Source organism: Salvelinus alpinus, chromosome 1 (assembly GCF_045679555.1).
Source record: "Salvelinus alpinus chromosome 1, SLU_Salpinus.1, whole genome shotgun sequence".
Taxonomy (NCBI): domain Eukaryota; kingdom Metazoa; phylum Chordata; class Actinopteri; order Salmoniformes; family Salmonidae; genus Salvelinus; species Salvelinus alpinus.
Window position 1 is genome coordinate 22,317,743 of NC_092086.1, and position 24,429 is coordinate 22,342,171.

The following is a 24,429-nucleotide window of genomic DNA, read 5'->3' on the forward strand; positions in this document are numbered from 1 at the left end:
TAGCTATGCTACCAGCTTATACGAACGGGAGTTAGCATTTAGCAGTCACTACTTCTAAACCTGAAAAGGGACAACTTCTAAATGTTATGCAGTGAAAACAGCCAGATATATCAAAAGGGACTTTAGTAAGCACATTGTGGGCCTGTTACAATACATGAATCATGACGGACTTGATGAATATCCACTTTGTTAGATCAGATTTGTTGAATGTACGCCAATCCGGCGTCCGACTTCTATCCCCCACGGTCTGCATTCCATTGACCTCTTTACCGCGTCTATAAAGTAATACTGAAATGATAAAGTAGCAACGGACTAAAACCTTGTTGATATCGCAACAGAAACAAGGCACTATAACCTTTCTCTGACATCACAATGTGGTAAAGTGCAAAAAACACATTTACAATTCACACATGTAATGTGTGAAATATGACAAACACAAGCACTCGCTTATATTTGTTCTATTTGAGTATGTGTTTTTTTTCTCCATATCCCAACACCCTCAGAGAGTGGGGTCACGGCCAAGGTCAGCTATTATCAACGGCAACCCTAGAGCAAGTAGGGTTAAGGGCCTTGCTCAAGGGCAATATATATTGTTTTTGCTGGCTTGGGATTGGAACGAGCGACCTTTCGGCTAGGCTACGGAACATAGTCAAAGTCGTATGCCATAAAAGTAACACAAGACGGTGTGGAAGCTAATGCTAAATTAAGCAGCACAGCCATGCATAAAAAGGTCTCAGTCTGGTGTCCCGGGAGGGCTAGTTAGGTGTGACGGTTGGTACCTAGCAACATCCCCCTCTGCAGAGTAAGTAAGGAGACCCAGGAAAGGATGGCAACAGACTGAGAACATATTCTCTGAAGATGCAACATAAAAAATAAAACTAGGCTAAACAATATTTATTTGTCTGACTAGATTAAACACACACACACACACACACACACACACACACACACACACACACACACACACACACACACACACACACACACACACACACACACACACACACACACACACACACACTATTCTTGAGTGAAAGCAAGGATTACTTCTATCCTCTCTCGGGAGCCTATAGTTATGCTGAATAATCTAAATGCATTACAGAAAGAGGATGATGATATGACATTCTTACCAGTGGTTTTGACAGGAGGGCTGTGTCCCAAATGGCACCCTATTCCCTATATCGTGCACTATGTAGGGATTAGGGTCCCATTTGGGACGTAGCTGAGGAGTGTCAGGGACACAGTGGGTCTAAATGTGCTGACTACATTCCTACATCCTCTCTCTTATTCGTCACATCACAGCTCATTATTACATAAGAAAAGTAAAGTAGTCATATTTTAATTGAACCCCCTGTCATAAGGCCTACATTAGACTGTCATAACAATGACATAACAGTGTCAACTTAAGACAAGACTTATATTACATTGTCATGACACAAGCCATGAATTAGTTGAACCAGTTTGCTGACCTAAACTACATTGTTGTGTCACTATAAAGTCAGTTGTAATTTCTCAACTTCAACCGTTAGGACTGCTCATGACTTAAGCTACTGTATGTCATGTCATGTGTTTATATGCCCCATGACGGGGGACTCTAGTAAAAGTATAACCCGTAAAGCAGTAAAGCAAGCAGCATTCAACACGGTCAGATAAGTGACTGATGGTAGCGTAGTGGGAGGAGCCTGAACCTCCCCTGTCCCTCAGGTCTATTACACTAATACACACACAGAAACAGCCAACACACCACTCCCACTGACACAGAAACAGCCAACACACCACTCCCACTGAGACAGAAACAGCCAACACACCACTCCCACTGAGACAGAAACAGCCAACACACCACTCCCACTGAGACAGAAACAGCCAACACACCTCTCCCACTGACACAGAAACAGCCAACACACCACTCCCACTGAGACAGAAACAGCCAACACACCACTCCTGCTGAGACAGAAACAGCCTAAACACCACTCCCACTGAGACAGAAACAGCCAACACACCACTCCCACTGACACAGAAACAGCAAAACACCACTCCCACTGACACAGAAACAGCCCTCTACAGCCAACACACCACTCCCACAGAAACAGCCAACACACCACTCCCACTGACACAGCCCTCTACAGCCAACACACCACTCCCACTGAGACAGAAACAGCCAACACACCACTCCCACTGAGACAGAAACAGCCAACACACCACTCCCACTGAGACAGAAACAGCCAACACACCACTCCCACTGACACAGAAACAGCCAACACACCACTCCCACTGAGACAGAAACAGCCCTCTACAGCCAACACACCACTCCCACTGACACAGAAACAGCCAACACACCACTCCCACTGAGACAGTAACAGCCAACACACCACTCCCACTGAGACAGAAACAGCCCTCTACAGCCAACACACCTCTCCCGCTGAGACAGAAACAGCAAATGATATCTTGCAATGAGGCCATTGCAGCCACCAGCTTCTATTTTCAGATGCATTAGGGAATCAGCAAGCTAACTAATAAATAATTGACATAATCAAGTCTCCATAATCAGGAGCATGATGACGACACCATGGAGTGAAGGAATGACATCATCAAGGATGACTCTCTTGAAGTGTCAGATGATCTCATGCATAGCATTTAACTTCCTGTAAAGAGATCAGTTTACACTGGGGCTTGTTTATCTGGTGCATGCATCATCTGACTAGTATATGGCTGGACTGACGCAACACACAGCCGATACAGTGCACTCGGAAAGTATTCAGACCTCTTGACTTTTTCCACACTTTGTTACTTTACTGCCTTATTCTAAAATTGATTAGGTTGTTTTTTTCTCATCAATCTACACACAATACCCCATAATAACTAAGCAAAAACAGATTTAGACATTTATGCAAACGTATTAAAAATAAAAAATTACATTTACATAAGTTCAGACCCTTTACTCAGTACTTTGTTCAAGCACCTTTGGCAGTGATGACAGCCTTGAGTCTTCTTGGGTATGAACTACTAGCTTGTCACACCTGTATTTGGGGAGTTTCTCCCATTTTTCTCTGCAGATCCAGAGATCCTCTCAAGCTCTGTCAGGTTGGATGGGGAGCATCGCTGGGTCACTCAAGGACATTGAGACTTGTCCCGAAGCCACTCCTGTGTTGTCTTGGCTGTGTGCTTAGGTCCTGAGTGCTCTGGACCAGGTTTTCATCAAGGATCTCTCTGTACTTTGCTCCCTTCACCTTTCCCACAAACCTGACTAGTCTCCCAGTCCCTGCCACTGAAAAACATCCCTGCAGCATGATGCTGCCACCACCATGCTTCACCGTAGGGATGGTGCCAGGTTTCCTCCAGATGTCACGCTTGGCATTCAGGCCAAAGAGTTCAATCTTGGTTTCATCAGAGCAGATAATCTGGTTTCTCATGGTCTGAGAGTCCTTTAGGTGCCTTTTGACAAACTCCAAGTGGACTGTCATGTGCCTTTTACTGAGGAGTGGCTTCCGTCTGGCCACTCTACCATAAAGGCCTGTTTGGTGGAGTGCTGCAGAAATGGTTGTGCTTCTGGAAGATTCTCCCATCTCCACACAGGAACTCTTATCAGAGTTACCATCCGGTTCTTGGTCACCTCCCTGACCAAGGCCCTTCTCCCCTTATTGCTCAGTTTGGCCGGGTAGCCAGCTCAAGGAAGTCTTGGTGGTTCCAAACTTCTTCCATTTAAGAATGATGGAGCCCACTGTGTTCATGGGGACCTTCAATGCTGCAGACATTTTTTGGTACCCTTTCCCACATCTGTGCCTCGACACAATCCTGTCTAGGATCTCTACGGACAATTCCATGGCTTGGTTCGTGCTCTGACATGCAACTGTGGGACCTTATATGGACAGGTGTCCAATCAATTGAATTTACCACAGGTGTACTCCAATCAAGTTGTAGAAACATCAAGGATGATCAATGGAAACAGGATGCACCTGAGCTCAATTTCAAGTCTCATAGCAAAGGGTCTGAATACTTATGTAAATAAGGCATTTATGTTTTGTATTTTTTATACATTTGCCACAATTTAAAAACAACTTTTCGCTTTGTGTGTAGGTTAATGAGGACAATTTTTATTTAGCGAATTTTAGAATAAGGCTGTAACTTAACATGTGGAAAAAGTGAAGGGGTCTGAATACTTTCTGAATGCATCTATGTATTGATGCCATTTAACGAAGAATCTGACAAAACTTAAGCATATTTATTCGTATTCATTCAGTTTTTCTATAAAAACATAATGCTTTTATATATAAAAAAATGGATTCCAGGAGCCCTGCTTTGAGTGCCTATATAGATACAAATCTATATGGTTCCCCGTGGAAAATTTCCCATATTCATCCTTGGCGCAAAGCTTCACCACCATGATGTTCAATAATTCAGCATGCATGTCTTTTTATAGCCCATGAAAATTCAGACCGGACTACCTGTGCTATTCATCAGGTAGCCTAAACCTAAACAACTTCCGCCAATCTTGAACTTGACACATCGGAAAAGGATGTAGCGTGACATGAATCTAGTCGACTTGTCACGCGCAGATCATGGCTTTTGGTAAGCCTAGAAGCGAACGCTTTAAACCTAACACTGAATTAACGGTCATGTTTACTGTAGACAGGTGTTTACACGCGTGAGTCTGCGTTATCTATATGAAGTGACGGAAAGATAAACCACCTACCATAATTCTCCCCATCCATACTGATGCAGGCTTCAGTTTCTTCAGCTCCCTCTGCTGCAACCGATATCTCCAATACGTCCGCCCACGCTTGTCCGGTTGTCAGTCTGCCTGGATGTATCCCTCCCTAAAGTCCCCAACTGATTCGAACGTTTTCCCCCCCTATTTCTTCTATTCCTGCTGAAAGTAAATCGGTTGTAAGTTGTGTACAGTAGCTAGGTATGCAGGCAGAGCTTGGAGAACATCAATCCATCCAAACAGAGAAACCGCACGATCATGGCCCCTCCTTTCAGAGGTGATGTCACGCACTATAACTTAATTTGTCAGATACTATGCCATTTTACTCATTTACATAATTACTGTTGTGAGGAACTAGCACAATTGGCTCAGAAATAAATGTTTCGTTGCACCTGCATGATGTCGGTGCCATGCATTATTTAGTGAAATCCCATGTTAATATTCTGACTTTTATGACACTGTAAAATGACAGTCCTATTCAGACCACTCGACTTTTCCCACATTTTGTTGTTACAGCCTTATTCCAAAATTGATTAAATGTTCCCCCCCCACCCCCAATCTACACACAATACCCCATAATGACAAAGCAAAAACAAGAATGTCAACATTTTTGCTAATTTATAAGTTGGGGGAAAAAAAGGAAATATCACATTTATGTAAGTATTCAAACCCTTTACTCTGTACTTTGTTGAAGCACCTTTGGTAGCGATTACAGCCTCGATTCTTCTTGGGTATGACACTACAAGCTTGGCACACCTGTATTTGGGGAGTTACTCCCATTCTTCTCTGCATAACCTCTCAAGCTGGGCCAGGTTAGATGGGGAGCATTGCTGCACAGCTATTTTCAGGCCTTTCCAGAGATGTTCGATCAGGTTCAAATCCGGGCTCTGGTGGGCCACTCAAGGACATTGAGACTTGTCCTGAAGCCACTCCTGCATTGTCTTGGCTGTGTGCTTATGGCTGTTGTCCTGTTGGAAGGTGAACCGTTGCCCCAGTCTGAGGTCCTGAGTGCCACCTGAGTGGTTTTCATCAATGATCTCTCTGTACTCCGTTCATCTTTGCCTCAATCCTGACTAGTCTCCCAGTCCCTGAAAAACATCCCCACACCATGCTTCACTGTAGGGATGGTATTAGCCAGGTGATGAGCGGTGCCTGGTTTCCTCCAGATGCGACACTTGGTATTCAGGCCAAAGAGTTCATTCTTGGTTTCATCAGAGCAGAGAATCTGGTTTCTCATGGTCTGAGATGCCTTTAGGTGCCTTTCCTTTTACTGAGAAGTGGCTTCCGTCTGGCTACTCTACGATAACGGCCTGATTGATGGAGTGCTGCAGAGATGGAAGAACCTTCCAGAAGGACACCCAACTCCACAGAGGAACTCTGGAATTCTGTCAGTGACTATCGGGTTCTTGGTCACCTCCCTGACCAAGGCCCTTCTCCCCCAATAGGTAGAGTCTTGGTGGTTCCAAACTTCTTCCATTTAAGAATGAATGATTCCACTGTGTTCTTAGGGAGCTGCAATGCTGCAGAAATGTTTTGGTACCCTTCCCCAGATCTGTGCCTCGACACAATCCTGTCTCAGAGCTCTACGGACAATTCCTTTGACATCATGGCTTGGTTTTTGCTCTAACATGCACTGTCATCTTTAGGACCTTATATAGACAGGTGTGTGCCGTTCCAAATCATGTCCAATCAATTGAATTTACCACAGGTGGACTCCAATTAAGTTGTAGAAACATCAAAGATGATCAATGGAAACAGGATGCACCAGAGTTAAATGTTAAGTCTCATAGCAAAGGGTCTGAATAACCTTTTATAAACATACCTTATCAAAAATGTCTAAAAACCTGTGTGTAGATTGAGGGAAATTAATTTAATCAATTTTACAATAAGGCTGTAACGTAACAAAATGTGGAAAAAGTGAAGGGGTCTGAATACCTTCCAAATGCGCTGTAGGAGGCCATATAACAATTCAAATGCAGTCTGATATTCAATTCAGGCTTTTGGTGGTTAGTAGAAAATATGAATATATTCTACTAACAAAGAAGCAAGACCAGACCCCTATTCTCACAAAGTCATAACTTTATTGCACCTGTATATCTAATTACATTATCCATTTTGGTAAGAGTCACTTTTCATTATGAAATGTCTCTCCTTGGTCTGAAAAGGCGGTGCAAGATATAGAACCATCAATGCAAATATGAGGTGGATCAGTCACACCAGAATAATGTCCCCGTGTCAGTTCCCTTGAGAATCGAACATGTCCTAAAGCTAATTTCACAGTCAACATTAAAACACATTCAATGGAACTGGTGATGAAACCGCTCTCATACTGTATGACACTACAGTAACAAGGTGTCATCGTATGAAACTCGCACATATGAACATCCATCATCTGCAAGAGATTATTTAAAGTTTCACAATCCCCCACCAACCCAAATACAGATTACCTGTATTTTTTATAGCACATTAAAGATTTGTGAAACATTTCTTTAAATTATTTAACAATTCTTTAAATTACTTATCAATTAACTATACTGTTTAAGCTGACATCTCTAGAATGAAAGTCAATGGGTGGATAGAACTATACTAGCCTCGTACGAATCATCCTGATCTCACAAGCTTGCATTCTGTTTCCGTGTAGCCGATCAGATCAGGATGGTTTGTACGAGGCTAGGTCTACGCAGGGATGACGGGGAAAGCATGGGAAACACCAGGTGGACTGTACAATCTTCTACACTGGCAAAGCGGTTTTGTTTAAGGACTATCATTCATGATCTATTTATCAAAATCGGTGCCCAGATAAAGTGGAAGATCCCATGTTTTCACCCTCCCCCAAATATACTTGTAGAAAACAGCATCTTCAGGATAAAAATGGTGGTGGTGTGTAATAAAATGTGGACTTGGCTAGAAGGTTGGTTGTACATGAGGGTTGTAAGGTTGGGGGATGTTCCAGATGACCAGTTAGTTGGACTGTCTGTGGGTGATTTGCATAGAGAGAGTACAGATTGGGACAATGATCATGTACTAATAGCATATACATCAACGTCAAACTAACAATGCCTGGGGCAACGCAGGTCATCTAGCCTGGCCCCAGATATCTGTGCTGCATTTACAATGGCCATAGGTGTTGGCCAAACCACACAAACAGATCTGGGACCAGCCTACATGTAACTCTTTATCTGGGATAGAACACAAAGAAAGAACTGTTGGTTCATATTGAGGCCCAAAATTAATTCAGAAAACACATGACGCACAACAAAGCTGGACTCCACTGGTGATGGAGCATTACTAAACGATGGTCACCAACCCAACTTTTAGTTAGAGACCAGGGACTTGACATTTTGGGAATAACAAGCAGAAGAGATGAGCAATTAGCTCCACTCATGACCTACTGTAGATGTCTAGGGTTGAAAAAAAGTTCAATACAACCCACCCACCCAGAATCACACTCATTCTCTTTTGCAAAACAGAATGGTACGATTTACCAGAAAGGAGAGCAAATGGATTAGAAAGCAGATGAAACAATGATATGTCTAATACATTAAAAAGGTGGATTATGTGGTGTTACAAACAGGCAAAGCCTTTACATTATCGTTACAGTCCCCAACTTGACCTGGGGGTAGAGACATCCGCCTATGAACTTTGCAATTAGCTGATGTAGGGGCAATTCATATTCCAGCATCACTTGGTGTTAATCGACCATGACATTTTTCTATTCTGACACATCTACCAAATGACATCATCTTCAGAACCGTCAAATTCAATTCCCCCAGGAAAGGAAACAAAAACAAACCATTAGGGATGCAGAACTGAATATTCTGATACAGGAAACTTCAAATACCACCATCATGCATGCAATAATCAACAAGATTAAACTAAAGATGGAGGCCTTTTGTCTGCTTGGGACAGGCATGTGACTGTTTCCCCCTCCAAATTCATGCTTGTAAAATAAGAGTACAATCAGAATATGTAAATGTGTCAGCAGCAGCCACAGTGGGTCAGTTTCATCAAGTCATGTAGAACATACCAAGAAGGCATGTAGAACATACCAAGAAGGCATGTAGAACATACCAAGAAGGCATGTAGAACATACCAAGAAGGCATTGTGGCAAAGAAATCACACAGAATTAGAAAACATAAAAGCATAAAAGTATCAATCATTCAGACTAACTAAGAGAGAGGATGGGCTTAAACAAATCAGTTATGATGGTTTCACCATCTGCGGTCCTGTTCATGTTTCGGATCTTTTAAAGGTGACTTGGTGATTGTGCTGATGGTGATAAGCGCGAGATGGTCACCACACGTCTTCACATACAGAATAGGCCATATGAGTCAGGAGAACAGTATTCAGAGCATTCACCTCTATTGGCCCACTGTCCTGCAGATCACCCAGTCTGCAGATCCCTAAGTCTGCAACAGTACAACGCTTGTAACCAGTGGTGTAGTAGAGGGTAAACGCACGTAAATGACATTTACGTATGTTTTTGTATTTTACCCACCGTTTGCGGAAAAATGCATTGAACGTATAGGGAGTGTTGCTTTACTCAGCAAGAACGGCTATCAACGTTTGCCAACCCAATTTTTTTATACACTAAATCACTGGTTGCACCATTTTAGAATGTTCAGAGAAATAGATTGTGTAGAACAGAATGATTTTTTATAGGAAGTCATTTCAGCTCTATACATTACTATAATTCAAAGTCCTGAACGTTTCGCCCACCTGAACACAACCCAAGTGTCTCCCTCATAGGTTTCAATACATTTAGCTGATGGGTAAGGGTTATCTAGCATACATTATACAAAATCTCTCACCTCATCCTTTCACACAGATAAATGCTATATGGTACATGCCACATCCTTTGATATCGGCTAGAAAATCCCAGAACCGTCCCCTAGAGTAGCCCAACCATGTAAAATGTCCAAATATGAGAATTCCTGACATGACTTGTTCTGAATTCATAACATAACATAGTGTCATGTTATTACCACAGATGGAAGCTCAGCAGCATCACAGTACGGTAAATCCATCATATTCCATGAGCAGCTTGAGCACCATTGACGGAACAATATTTTCATATCCATCTGAGACAACAATGTAGAAGCAATGGTCAACTCATTGTTGCTGAACCCTGGCTGACGATGGTAACATCACAGCCCGTGTTGGTCAGCTCACCAGACTCGGTCATCAAAGGAAGACTAGCGGTAAGTTCTACAGTGAAGAGACCAGCACAGATCAAAGATGGTCATTATCTCTCCGAAAGGTGTGTTCTGTCAACTGGCCATGGTCTCTCGTATTGCAATCAGGGTATGAACCGCCAAACAATCAAAAAAGAGTAACATTGTTACAGTGGCGTCACGTGTCGTCACTTCAGTTCAGTTGTACTGTATGTGGCCAAACATCCATTCTGGTTGGCTCTCAGTGACTGTATCCAAACATCCATTCTGGTTGGCTCTCAGTGACTGTATCCAAACATCCATTCTGGTTGGCTCTCAGTGACTGTATCCAAACATCCATTCTGGTTGGCTCTCAGTGACTGTATCCAAACATCCATTCTGGTTGGCTCTCAGTGACTGTATCCAAACATCCATTCTGGTTGGCTCTCAGTGACGGTATCCAAAGCCGGTCTTCTTAGCGCCGGGTGTGACCGACCACATGCTCCGCCGGTCCTGGATCTTCTGAAAGATATTGCCGCTCCTCCTCTTCTCTCGCTTATACTTTTTCATTTTCTTCACCTGTTCATACACACATAAGAAATGTTAAGACCAGAGGTACCAGAGGTAACATGTTCCAGAACCAGTTAGCGGTGCATTCCAAGGCATGGTTGTAGGAACAGAAGGAGCCCTTCACCCAGGCTTTAGATGCAGAGCTAACTGGTGCATTCAGTTTCCACTAGGACTCTAGTGGAAGGCCAGGAGAGCCAGGATGTTGCTAAATATCCGGGATAAAAATTGAAACAGCACCCTAGGTAAGTCAAAAACAAGCTACAACTAAAGTATCCCTTTAACATAATGTCTTCTGTTGAAACGATCACTATGTGAAAACAGCTTTCCACGGGCTTGTGTGTCTGTGGGTGCCCTCTCACCTTTCCACTGTCAAAGTCCTCGTCCCACTCGTCAATCACCGTGTCGGTTCTGGCATCGCGGGTGTCGTCAATGGCATCCCTACTGATGGCAGATGCCTCTCCCTCCCAGCTGAGGACTGGACACACCCACCCCCCTCAGTCATTACAGCGCTACGCACAACAGCGGTATGAGCTGCTACTGCCATTAGTCTCCCAGAGAGACTTAGCTAGCTACATAAATAACTTTGCTACAACTTTTTACTACAATTTCTTGACTCCACTGGAGGTAAAGTGCAACCTTGAGAATGTCTTATGTTCTAGATCTCACCTTGGGTTCCATAGGCTTTGTCCAAAGAGTTCTTCAGGAGCTCCTCAACCACTCCACCACTCCTCTTGCCATCCCAGACCATGGGGGCTGGGCGGGGGACATCCCCGGTCCCCTCCTCTGCTGCTTCTGCAGCGGGGGCCTTGGAGCGCTTGTAGCCATCCTTAACCTGGCTGTCCCACACGATCACTCCAGCTATGGTGGTGGGGGGAGGAGTAGAGTGAGGTGAAACATTCACAACCAGGGACAACTAAAACCAGATTTAATGTAGCTAATGAAGATAATGGACCTGTAGTTTTATATAATATCATCTTTGAGAACTAACAAGCACCAAAATAAAAGCTTGACAGTAAGGAAGAAATAAAAATTCCCAAAACAATTAATTTAGCAGCATTGTGCATTATGTTTGAGCAAAAGAACAGCAGTAACCATGACAAAACGCATGGAATCACAGTAAACTTCTTTAAAACAAAAACTGTAAAATTGTAGGAAAACGGCGGAAAGCGTTTTTCCAGCTACAAAGCCAGGAGGGTGGGGCCGACCGCGCTCATTGCCACGCCCACCACCTACACCCCTTTCTAATCCAGAAATAACCTTAACATTTGCAGATGCAACAAAAAGAGCCACAATAAAACAGAAATGTGAGCCCTGGGAAATGTAATAATGTATACATCATTTACATAATGCAAAACAAGGATAGAGCCTAATCAAGAGATATTGCCCACATGAGTTCAAGTCCTGAAACCATATTAGAATATGAGTTTAGAAAAGTTTTGCCAAATAGGTTATGGTAAAAATGTGTAAGACTGGACTGTTGGCTTCAGTCAATGCAGCAGTGTGTGGTGTGGGGGTCTACCGGTGCTCTCCACGGTGCCCTTCTTAGGAAGGGCCTCCGCTGCTTCAGTGTCGCTCCTCTGGTCGTCGAAGCAACAACGTCTGCTTTCCTCCCACTGTTTCACCTCTTCTTTTAGCCTGCGCTTTTTTAACTTCTTTGGCGCAGTAGAATCCCCAGCGCCGTTTTCAACAACCGTGTCCTTCATCCCAGAACTACGGTACAAAAAAACATTTATATTTTTAACGTGTCAATGTGCAAAGAAACTGGACATTTGGTTGTATTTTCACCTATATCTCCCATGTAAGATTCCATATTGGTCAGGGTAGGTTTGACCCAGTGATACATGCTATATGTTGCTTCCAATACATTTAGCTAATATCTTGCATCACAGCCTTAAGATATATAAGTACCAGTCCAAAAGTTTGGACACCTACTCACTTCAGGGATTTTCTTTATTTCCACATCGTAAAATAGTGAATACATTAAAACTATGAAATAACAAATATGGAATCATGTAGTAACCCCCCCAAAAAAGGTGTTAAATCTTTTTTGGGGCGGATTTGACATTCTTCAAAGTAGCCACCCGTTGCCTTGATGACAACTTTGCATACGCTTGGCATTCTCTCAACCAGCTTTATGAGGTAGTCACCTGGAATATATTTCAATTAACAGGTGTGCCTTGTTAAAAGTTACATTTGTGGAATATCTTTCCTCAATGTGTTTGAGCCAATCAGTTTTGTTGTGACATGGTAGGGGTGGCATACAGAAGATAGCCCTATTTGGTAACAGACCAAGTCCATATTTTGGCAAGAACAGCTCAAATAAGCAAAGAGAAACAGTCCATCATTACTTTAAGACATGAAGGTCAGTCAATCAGGAACATTTCAAGAACTTTTACAGTTTCTTAAAGTGCAGTCGCAAAAACCACTATGATGAAACTGGCTCTCATGAGGACCGCCACAGGAATGGAAGACCCAGAGTTACCTCTGCTGCAGAGGATAAGTTCATTTGAGTTACCAGCCTCAGAAATTGCAGCCCAAATAAATGCTTCAGAGTTCAAGTAACAGACACATCCCAACATCAACTGTTCAGAGACCGTGAATCAGGTCTTCATGGTCAAATTGCTCCAAAGAAACCACTGCTAAAGGACACCAATAATAAGAAGAGACTTGCTTAGGCCAAGAAACACAGCAATGGATGGCTAATTTGAAGAACCACAAATATATTTAGATTTGTTAAAAAAAAATTGGGTTACTACATGATTCCATATGTATTATTTCATAGAGTACATGTCTTCACTAGTATGTCTTCACTATTATTCTACAATGTAGAAAATAGTAAAAATCAAGAAAAACCCTTGAATGAGTAGGTGTGTCCAAACTTTTGACTGGTACTGTAAGTATTATTTACTTTTTGATGCGTTGGACCTTTTAACTGAAACGTTTACTGCTGCAGGTCTAAAGCTACATGACCAGACAGAAAAATAATAGTAGTCTGTAATGCATCTACGTTTTCTAGCTGGAATATCACAATAACATCTCAAAGTGACCTTTCTGAAACAGAACGTGTTGATGTCGCTTCCTCCGGTCCCTCCTCCAATCTCCTTTTCTTCTTCCTCCTCCTCCTCTTCATCATGGTCACAGTGTCCATACTCTGCTCTCCTTGATTCGCATCACACTGGAGAACCACTGGAACCAACTGGAGCTTACTCTCAGGCTGGGGATGGGGCTGCTTTGGTTGTTCCAGGGCTCTTTTGTCAGGGGGGCTGAGTCGCCATGATCCACCCTGACACCAGTCCTCCTCTTGGGCCGGCGGTGAAGCCTCCAGATGAGACTGAACCCTTTCTCTGTGGTTCTCGGCTGTATCTCCATCCTCTTCCTCCCTCTTTCTCTTCTTTCTCCTTTTCCTCCTCTTCCTCTCACTGGCCGGTTCGATCAGTTCGGGCTCAGCGGGGATGTCTGATATGACGTAGGCCAGTGCTGGCTCTCGCTCTCCGCCTTCCATCTCAGAGTGACGCCGTTTCTTCTTTTTCTTCTTTAAGGAGGTGGCGGAACTGCTTGGGCCAGGCGCTGACAGACTGGGGGTCTTGGTAGGTTTAGGGCTCTTTGGAAGGTGGGTCTGAAGCCCATTTGTTTTTGGAGAGAGGGTGGAGTTTGATTTCTGGGGACTCTGATGCTTAGATGGGATGCCTGAGTGGACATGGTGGGCTGCGGGTGGAGATTGCAGTTTGGGTGAATGGAATGGACCAACCCTGAGAGGGGAACGAGAAGAAAATGTTCAAGAACAAAATAGGAGAAATTCAAACCATCCAGCAAAATATTGTACACAATGTATAGTCTTATGTATTGCTTCAAAAGTTCACCAATGGGACAGTAAACCAGTGTGAACTGGGTGATGTTCAGTAGAGCATACCGTAACAAACTGCTTTGAAAGGGAAACAGAATGCAGTGTTTCTAAATTGGACAAACTTAGTACCACCCTGTTTTACTCGGTTTCAAATAGTTCTCCTGTTTTGTGCCTAACTGGACACAATGCTGTGTGCGGTCTGTTGAGGGGGGACGTGGTGCGGTTCGTACCTGTGACTGTGGTGAGGTGGAGGTGAGGTTGTTAAGTTGAGCAGGATGCGTGCGGTCACTGGACGGATGGCGTGGCAGGTGGGGGTGTTGAGCCTCAGTGCTGCTCGGACTCCGGCTGCGACTGGCCTGCAGTTATCGACAAAAATAAAAACTTGGTGGTCTAAAAGAAAATTGCCATGAACGTGACAAAAAAGGAGGGATGATCAAATAAGGAGGAAGGAATCATTGTAAAGACGGATGGAAGAACAAATTAACAAGGGAGAGAGAAAAACAGGAGAGGATGGTATGGCAGAGAAGAGTTAGAAATGGTTAGAAGAAAATAATTGGAACTGAAACAAAAAGAGACAAAACATTGTAAAGAGGCGACTACTAATACAGGGCTGTCTAACCCTTCCTGGAGATACTGTCCTGTAGGTTCTCACTCCAGCTTTTCAATTCAACCCCAGTTGTTACTAACCTGATTCAGCTTATCAACAAGCTAATTATTAGAATCAAGTGTGCTAGATTAGGGTTGAGTGAAAACCTACGGGACAGTATCTCTCCAAGAACAAGGTTGGAGAGACCTGTACTGGAGTATGTGGTTAGTAAGACAAGAGAAAAAGAACACAGACGTGTACTAGTCTTGCATAGGGCTGGGCGGTATACCATATACACACCGGTATTGATGCACGGAGCGGTTTGAGCTTTTACTTTACCTTCTATAACCATGTCCATGTTTGGTTTGTTAAAATGTGGTACTCAACTCCAGCATGTAAAATGTCAGTTTTTATAGTTTACTCCTTTCGGTACTTGAGTTTAATACTAAAATACTAATGGTGCCGGAAGACATGGCTGCCATTTTACAGGCTCCAAACCAATGCGTTATTTTTAACTTATTTTGTACATAATGTTTCTGCCACCGTCTCGTACGGCCGAAAAGAGCTTCTGGATATCAGAACAGTGATTACTCACCTAGTACTGGACAAAGTTTTTTTTCTTTAACTAGGCGGACGCGAAGGATTTACTTCAGACACCCAACAAGGCCCAAATCCACGTCATTCGCATGAAGAAGAGAGAGATATAGGGGTCGTAGGTCGGGGTGCCTTGTAAGAATCCGACGAGTGGGTAACCCGCCCCTACCATCAGTTTTATTTTCCAACGTGCAATCATTGGATAATAAACTGGATTAATTCCGACCAAGACTATCCTATCAACGGGAATTAAACTGGAATATCTTATGTTTCACTGAGTTGTGGATGAACGACGAAATGGTAAAAAATCAAATTTTATTAGTCACATGCGCCGAATACAACCTTACATAGAGCTGGCTGGGTTTTCCGTGCATCGGCAAGAGAGAACAGCTGCCTCCGTTAAGACAAGTGGTGAACGTCTGTGTCTATTTGGCAATAACAGCTGGTGCACGGAATCTAATATTAATGAAGACTCAATGTTTTGCTTGACTGAGGTGGAGTATCTCATGATAAACTGTAGACCACACTATCTAACAAGAGAGTTCTCATCTATATGTTTCGTTGCTGTCTATTTACCACCACAAACAGATGCTGGCACTAAGACCGCACTCAACAAGCTGTATAAGGCCATAAGCAAACAAGAAAATCCTCATTCAGAGACGGCACTCCGGCACACTCTTAATGTAGGGAAACTTAAATCCGTTTTACCGCATTTTCTACCAGCATGTTATATGTGCAACCAGAGAAAAACTATATAGACTACAGATTACCTTTACTCCACACACAGAGACGCATACAAAGCTCTTCCTCGACCTCCATTTGGCAAATCTGACCAAAACTCTATCCTCCTGATTCTGGCTTACAAGCAAAAACTAAAGCAGGAAGTACCTGCGACTCGCTCAATACGGAAGTGGTCAGATGACGCAGATGCTAAGCAACAGGACTTTTTTGCTAGCGGACTGGAATATGTTCCGGGATTCTTCCCATGGCATTGGAGTACACCACATCAGTCCCCTGCTTCATCAATAAGTGCATCGATGATGTCGTCCCCACAGTGACCGTACATAAATACCCCAACCAGAAGCCATGGATTACAGGCAACATCCGCACTGAGCTAAAGGGTAGAGCTGCTGCTTTCAAGGAGCGGGACTCTAACCCGGAATCTTATAAGAAATATCGCTATACCCTCCGACGAACCATCAAACAGGCAACGAAAGCATCAATACAGGACTAAGATTGAATCCAACTACACCGGCTCCGACACTCATCGGATGTGGCAGGGCTTGCAAACTATTATGGACTGCAAAGGGAAGCACAGCCACGAGCTGCCCAGTGACACAAGCCTACCAAACATGCTAAATGACTTCTACGAACACCTTGAGACAAGCAACACTGACGCATGCATGCGAGCACCAGCTGTTCCGGACGACTGTATGATCACGCTCGCCGCAGTCAATGTGAGTAAGACCTTTAAACAAGTCAACATTCACAAGGCCAGACGGATTACCAGGACGTGTACTCCGAGTATGTGCTAACCAACAGGCAAGTGGCTTCACTGACATGTTCAACCTGTCCCTGACCGAGTCTGCAATACCTGCATGTTTCAAGCAGACAACCCTGTCCCTGTGCCCAAGAACACCAAGGTAACTTGCCTAAATGACAACCGATCCATAGCACTCACATCTGTAGCCATGAAGTGCTTTGAAAGGCTGGTAACGGCTCACATCAACACCATTATCCCAGAAATCCTAGACCCACTTCAATTTGCATACCGCCCCAAAAGAGCCAGAGATTACGCAATCTATTGCATTCCACACCAGGACAAAAGGAACACCTACGTGAGAATGCTATTCATTGACTACAACACCATAGTGCCCTCAAAGTTCACCACTAAGCTAAGGACCCTGGGAATAGTCACTTTACCTCTACCTACATATTACCTTTACCTCAACCTGTGCCACCCCAAATTGACATTGTACCGTTACCCCCTGTATATAGCCTCGTTACTGTCATTTTATTGTTGCTCTTTAATTATTTGTTTTTTCTATTTTATTTTTTTCATGTTTATATTTATTGTTAACTTCAGTTTATTTAGTAATTATTTATTTTTTAATCTTAAAACTACATTGTTGGTTAAGGGCTTTTAAGTAAGCATTTCCCTGGTAGGACTACACCTGTAGTATTCAGCGCATGTGACAAAATATGATTTGAGTCACATCCCCCCCGATGCTCAGACTGATGCATGCAGCCAACCACACCAAGCCCTGCCTCGTCACCAGTTGCTCGACCACAGAGCCGCAATAACTTTCTTGCTGTTGACTCTGCATGGTCAGATGGATATGATGTTGGGACATGCTGCTGTCCACAAGCTATACACTATTCCTTTGTGTATCTTACTATTTGCTAGTTTGTCTTTTCTTAGCAAGGTGTTGCTAAAATAATTTGTTAGTCGCTAATGCTAAATCGCTAGTTAGTACATTTAGCAAAAGTAGCTAGCTAATACTGACTAGTGCCAGTGCATGCCTAGATAAGATACCATTGCACAAACATGCTTATCAGAGAGGAATAGGCAAAGCATGAATGTTAGCTAGCTAGCTACATGAAGTAAGAAAACATGTAATGTAACATCTAATTCGGGTCACCTGGAAACACTGACCAACACTGGTTCCTACCCTGTAAATAATTCCTCCCTGGTTTATTCATTCATGGTCATGTCAAAACATCGTATTCACGGTGCTGCCCACTATATTCCAACAGTTCACTAGGTCTATATTATTTGCCCATATCATGCTGCGTGGCAGGCACAGTGTGGAGGTGGATTGAATGGTATAAATGGAGAAATTGAAATGACTTATTTGTGTTGCTACCCTAGGGTCATGAACTACTCAAAGCATATTTAGATCTATTATTTAAAAACAATTATTCATAAAATACTGTAAAATATGATATTTGATCCATATCGCCCAGCCCTAGTCTGACAGTAGACTAGTTGGTTGATTTGATAGGAGAATAGGAACAGTGTACTAGTTTTACAGTAGACTACAACAGATCCAATTGTCATACAATCAATTTGATAGGATAATATCGAACACAGCAAATTTTTAAGAGTTAGGGATAGAGGTGAAGGAAGGCAGCAGGCAACAAAGACACTACATGCTTCCAAGGCAAAGACCAGGGAAAGCAGCTGTATTGCTGATAGACTAAATAAGGGCCCTGTGTTTAGGTTGTCACATGACCTGGATTTTAACCTTAATTTTAAGCCTTTTCCAGAACTTAGAATTAGACCAAAAATTTACACAATTGTCTGAGGATGGTGCTGGACCATCTGACGTTAAAAAAAGGATAGTTTGATGAAACAGCTTTAAATTTAAAAAAGGTTGAACTACATGTCATGTGACATGATTAACCAAAAGACAGGGCCCTAACTATAAAGACTACTAAACTATGATTAGGCCAAGCCTATTTTCCAGTGTCACGCCATCTGTGTGAGCCAGTGCTTACTTGCACCAGAGAGCTTTAAAAACAGACGCAAAATACTACTTCCTGTTACATCTGCGACAAAGATCCACCGTCAATCGAAGACTGGCAAATTTATCCACAAGGCGTTTACAATCAGAAACAGTGTCTTCGTTTTAAAATCGGACACAAACCTCTCACAGTAGTCAGTACTGGCTTGCCCCGACAGCGCTGTAGTGGCTAACATGCTGACCAGACGTGTCTCATGTGCGAGCGTTGCATAAATGTACACATGCATTCAATCATTGCACCCACACTGCTCGCGAGCGTCTGCGTAGCCAGGCGCTAAAATAGAAATTGGTTCTAATTGTGATGCTCGACGCGCTTCAAGTCCTGCCTCTCCCATCTCCTCATTGGTTTTTAGGAGCATATACCCACGTGGGTGACTGAAAGATTAACTGAGGTCCACACTCCAGTTGGTTGTGGTAATGCACCTTAAAGTTGATTGCCAACCGCCATATAGAGTCCAAAGAAGAAAAAGAAGCCTGAAGGAAGGAAAGATGACTAGAATTTGGTCTACCGTTTTATCCTTGGATTATTGTCAGAGTAGTAGACCTTGTGCATTTCAGGTAAAATAACAACCCAATGTTTATATCCCAGGACAAATTAGCTAGCAATAGCAAGCTAGCTAAATTGCAATAAATGTTTAATGCTTTTCGAACGGTCCCCAAATTAATATAACTGGTTCAGAGTTTGTTTAGCCATTTCAACCTGCGTGTCCTGATTGCATCAGGTGTCGGTGTATAAAATCAACTTGCGCGCGTGCAGTCTGGTCAGCAAGTAAGCGGCTACGGAGCCATTCACGGTGCCTCTAGTCTCACCTTCTTGGCCGACAGGGCCAATTTCTTGGCGGGCGGGGGAGACGTGGTGCTGGTGGGTGAAGATGTGATGTTGTTGAGGGCCAGGGGTTTTAGCTTGACTGTCTTCTGCTCCTCCGTGCCCACGCGCTCCACACTCTTGGCAGGGGAGGCCATGCCGTTCGAGACGTTCCTAGGGGGGGTGGACGTCCCACCAACCGGCGCACTTTTGGTACCCATGGAATCCTGGATGACAATAGCAAGCATTTGATTCTGATGAATAACGTGACCAGAAACCAATGACATACAGACAAACTGACCATCTTATATCTGTATGGTAAATCCAGTATAACATTAACATGACTGGGCTAAAGAGTAATGGGAACAATTACATTCTGAGTGAGGGAAGTGCATGTAAATAAGACAACGTGCATGTTTGAGAAATGCACATTTTCATCCTGTATGTGACCGCAATTATATAAGGGTACATTTTGTGCAGTTATAGTAGACAGACTGCCCGTCCAATAGAATTGATCATATATTTTAAGTAGTGCTGTACCTTGGAGTCGGAGGTGTCTGCCGAAGAGGAGTCTGACAGGGACTTGAGTGAGGTAGATGCAGCCAGGCCCCTGGCCCCTTGGTTCCCGTGCCTCCGGTCTCCGCCGTCCGACCTGCTGCCCACACCGTTGGAGGGGGCGGGGGTGCTGCTGCGCGCCTGGGGCTGCTGAGGAAAACAGGGCTTCTTCAGCTTCTTGAAGGGCTCTTCGATCAGCATGGGTCCGCCGGGTATCCTGGTGGGGGCGGAGGACGACGTCCCGTTGGACATCTTGTTGGGCTGCTGGGAGCCGTTGGAGCCGTTCCTAGACACGGGTCTGCCCAGGCCGCCCTCTACGGACTGAATCTTACACAGCTGGAAAGGGTCCAGTTTCTGCAGTGAAAGAGACATGTTTCAGTGACCACGCCGTGGGACAACACTCCATACAAGACATCCAGGAGGCCATACAAAGTCCCCAGGTTCAGAACAAAGAGGTAGAGCCAGCTTCATCTCATCAGCCATCAAATCAAAATGGATTTGTCACATACGCCAAACACAACAGGTATAGACCTTAGAGTGAAATGCTTATTTACAATGCTTACATCAAGCTACTGAACAGTGGTATAATGTATATTACATGGTGTAAGGCCCGCTTCATCTCATCAGCCATCAGGCTACTGAACAGTGGTATAATGTATATTACATGGTGTAAGGCCCGCTTCATCTCATTAGCCATCAGGCTACTGAACAGTGGTATAATGTATATTACATGGTGTAAGGCCCGCTTCATCTCATTAGCCATCAGGCTACTGAACAGTGGTATAATGTATATTACATGGTGTAAGGCCCGCTTCATCTCATCAGCCAGCAGGCTACTGAACAGTGGTATAATGTATATTACATGGTGTAAGGCCCGCTTCATCTCATTAGCCATCAGGCTACTGAACAGTGGTATAATGTATATTACATGCTGTAAGGCCCGCTTCATCTCATTAGCCATCAGCCATCAGTGGCCATCAGGCCACTGATATATTATTAACTGGGTGGTACGAGCCCTGAATGCTGATTGGCTGACAGCCGTGGTATATCGGACAGTATACAACGGGTATAACCAAACGTGTATTTTTTTACTGCTCTAATTACATTGGTAACCAGTTTATAATAGCAGTAAGGCACCTCGGGTTTGTGGTATATGGTGAATATACCACGGCTAAGGGCTGTGTCCAGGCACTCTACGGTGCGTCGTGCATAAGAACAGCCCTTAGCCGTGGTATATTAGCCATATACCACACGCCCCCAAGCCTTAACTCTTAATTATAGTGTAAGGCCAGCTTCATCTCATCAGCCATCAGGCTACTGAACAGTGGTATATTACATTGTGTAAGGACAGTATAGTTAATGTGTCCTTATTTAAACCGTCCTGTATTGTATTGATTTCCATGCAAATGGACAATAAAATGATCACATCGAAGGCAGCAAGTCTATTCATACCGTATTGCTTTCAAACATTCTGATGATGGACCGTTCTGCCAGTCTGTCCCATACCTTGGTGACCTGCGGAGAGGACAGGGGTCTGTTGAGGTTGGTCTTCCTGAACTGCTCTGACATCGCTACGTTCTTCCCCATTCCCTGCTTGGTGATCTGGCCATCCACGTTCTTCTTGGTCTCTGGGATCCTAATGGGCAAAGAGCAGGTATGGTCAATATGTATGGTTACTAGCTACTACTACAATCAGTCGCTATTAACCATCAGACCAGCAATAGATACTTGATCTAGCTTGCCGTGTAGAATGGAACCAATGGAATAGTTCTAACAGTTGGTAGATCATGGCGCTTCCAACACAAGGGTTGTTGGTTCGATTCCCACGGGGGACCAGCTACTGTAAGTTGCTCTAGATAAGAGTGTCTGCTAAATGACTCAAATGTCACATAAAACGTAACAGAGTAAACTCTAAGCTAAACACTTTCAGGGCTCACTTGAAAAAGGTCTCAATGTGAAAGGTATTTGAACTTGTCAGACATCTGTATTTGACCCAGGTCTGGTAACTATATTGTTAACGTCTTACCTCAGGTAGAATAGGACGTAGGCTTGCTGATTGAGGACTACTTTGATGTTACTGGAATGGACCATCGAGTCATTCATCTGGTACCATTGCCCGTTGCTGGCCTGTTTAGACAACGGAAAAATAAATGGGCTTTTCTAGATAAAGTGAAGGGACATCCCACAGTAGAGACTAAACACAGATTAACAGGATAACAAACACACTGTTCTGATAGAACAGTGACAATGAAAATCTAAACGTACATTATCCTTGAGACTTCCAAACAAAATCCGTCTCAGGCCTACCATCAGAGTCCTTACCTTGACATAGCAGTAGTAGTGGCCCGCATGACAGCTGTACCCAGAATGCACCAGGACAGCATAGAGGCCGTACATGACCGGGTCGCCCGTGCTCTGAGACATGTAGGGGCGGATGTTCAGGAACTCTGGGTAGCCAACGTCCTAACAGAGATGAGCATCAGGGCATGTTCAGTAGGGAGCACATTCTTTATAAATGGGGAGGAACTTCCTGAACTTGTAAAAAAAAAAAAAACATATATATATAATGTTTCCTTGCAAAGCGTTTTGCAATGGTGCCCTACAGACTACGACCCAGTTAGGGTGAGAACTGTTGCACTGAAACAGCATTTTTAAACAGAGTAATGACTATTGTTGCGAGAGGTTTACCTTGGTGATTTTTCCTCCACTGAAGTTGGCAAACCTCTTGAGAGACAGGGTCAGAACATTGGACGTTCGGTGGACTGTGAATCGCTTTGTTGCCGGAACTTTCTTCTTACACCTGATAAAGTGTAAGTGTGTTGTTTATAAAACGTCTATAACACTAATGTGGGCCTTGTGTACGTCTACAATATCAGTGTGTTAGAAGTGACATCATCATTACGCAGAACTTACTTGGCACACATGTAGGCGTTCTCTCCACTCAACACGTCGGGCTTGACAAAGAGCTCCAGGGCTCGGACGATATTTGCTGCTTGCTGAAAAGGACAGACGGAAGACCACTCAACACAGGCATGAAACCAAATAGTCATCAGCTGAATTCCTTTGACAGCAAACACACATCAATTAACTCTTTATTCTGGCCGAGGGATAAATCAATAGGACCACTGATCTGACAAGAATTTATAAGTCCCATTCTTCCTAGGTTTCTGCCTAGGGAGTTTTTCCTAGCCAATGGGCTTCTACATCTGCATTGCTTGCTCTTTGGGGTTTTAGGTATCTGGATAAATGTGATCGATTGATTAGATCTGTGCTTGTGAATTATTCAAGGACAGGAGGAAGATACTTTTAAAGTAAGCAAGAGACTTACTCGAATCTCCACAGCAATGTCCAAGTAAGGATCGTACGTGTCCGACACACTTTTGCAAATGGAACACTTAACTGAAAGAGAAAAATATATAATTAATCCACTAAGGCAATTCGCCAATATGCCTTAAAAAGTAGTTTATCGATGTAGCAGGGTTGGGATCAATTCATTTTGAATTCCAGTCAGCTCAGAAAGTACAAAATCCAGTTCCAAGAGAATTGGAATTTCAGTGTAGTTCTTGAATTGACTGGAATTGAAATGGAATTGACCAACTGTGCAATATAGTAGATTGAAAGCTGTACCTCGCGACCTGAGGTAACCTCCAAATATCTGGTGGACCAATGTGGTGGCCTGTGTCGTCCGGTCTAACCTACGACCCAGAGAGAGAAATACATTAAAGACAAAGAATCATCCAAAAATGACAGAATGAGGCTTTCTGAACACCCACATTCATTTCAGTGAGGTATAATTAATGTCCTTCACTCGATGACTTGACAAACTTACTTGGGGTAGCCGTTTAGACAGGCTTTCTGCATGGCATCGATGGTGTAGCGTAAAAATTCATGGGCGTCTTCCTGGCTACCGAATCGAAAGTGCCTGGCAATTTCTGCAAGAGCAAAAAAGAAACACCCTGTTAGAATGATACCAACTCCATCCCTTATGGCTTCATGGGGAACTATCTAGAGCACACAATACCAGCAGGACCAAGACAACTCCGTCCCTTATGGCTTTATGGGAACTATCTAGAGCACACAATACCAGCA

General features: G+C 43.6%; 2 protein-coding genes across 2 annotated transcripts in view; both read right to left on the reverse strand.

The window, feature by feature from the left end:
- cyth1a (cytohesin 1a) overlaps positions 1 to 4,942 on the reverse strand; it is a 116,689-nt gene extending 111,747 nt beyond the window's left edge. Inside the window, exon 1 of the mRNA XM_071394127.1 lies at positions 4,691 to 4,942. Within this exon, the coding sequence (XP_071250228.1) occupies positions 4,691 to 4,709 (19 nt within the window). The 5' untranslated portion in view covers positions 4,710 to 4,942. The remainder of the gene's footprint in view (positions 1 to 4,690) is intronic.
- Positions 4,943 to 6,766: 1,824 nt separating this feature from the next.
- usp36 (ubiquitin specific peptidase 36) overlaps positions 6,767 to 24,429 on the reverse strand; it is a 37,037-nt gene continuing 19,374 nt past the window's right edge. Inside the window, exons 5-21 of the mRNA XM_071394149.1 lie at positions 24,170 to 24,272; positions 23,968 to 24,035; positions 23,669 to 23,739; positions 23,254 to 23,336; positions 23,029 to 23,140; positions 22,663 to 22,803; positions 22,367 to 22,467; positions 21,847 to 21,976; positions 20,326 to 20,694; positions 19,791 to 20,012; positions 14,511 to 14,629; positions 14,306 to 14,314; positions 13,477 to 14,178; positions 11,949 to 12,139; positions 11,096 to 11,287; positions 10,789 to 10,904; positions 6,767 to 10,438 (exon numbers count right to left, since the gene is read on the reverse strand). Of these exons, the coding sequence (XP_071250250.1) occupies positions 10,307 to 10,438; positions 10,789 to 10,904; positions 11,096 to 11,287; positions 11,949 to 12,139; positions 13,477 to 14,178; positions 14,306 to 14,314; positions 14,511 to 14,629; positions 19,791 to 20,012; positions 20,326 to 20,694; positions 21,847 to 21,976; positions 22,367 to 22,467; positions 22,663 to 22,803; positions 23,029 to 23,140; positions 23,254 to 23,336; positions 23,669 to 23,739; positions 23,968 to 24,035; positions 24,170 to 24,272 (2,861 nt within the window). The 3' untranslated portion in view covers positions 6,767 to 10,306. The remainder of the gene's footprint in view (positions 10,439 to 10,788; positions 10,905 to 11,095; positions 11,288 to 11,948; positions 12,140 to 13,476; positions 14,179 to 14,305; positions 14,315 to 14,510; positions 14,630 to 19,790; positions 20,013 to 20,325; positions 20,695 to 21,846; positions 21,977 to 22,366; positions 22,468 to 22,662; positions 22,804 to 23,028; positions 23,141 to 23,253; positions 23,337 to 23,668; positions 23,740 to 23,967; positions 24,036 to 24,169; positions 24,273 to 24,429) is intronic.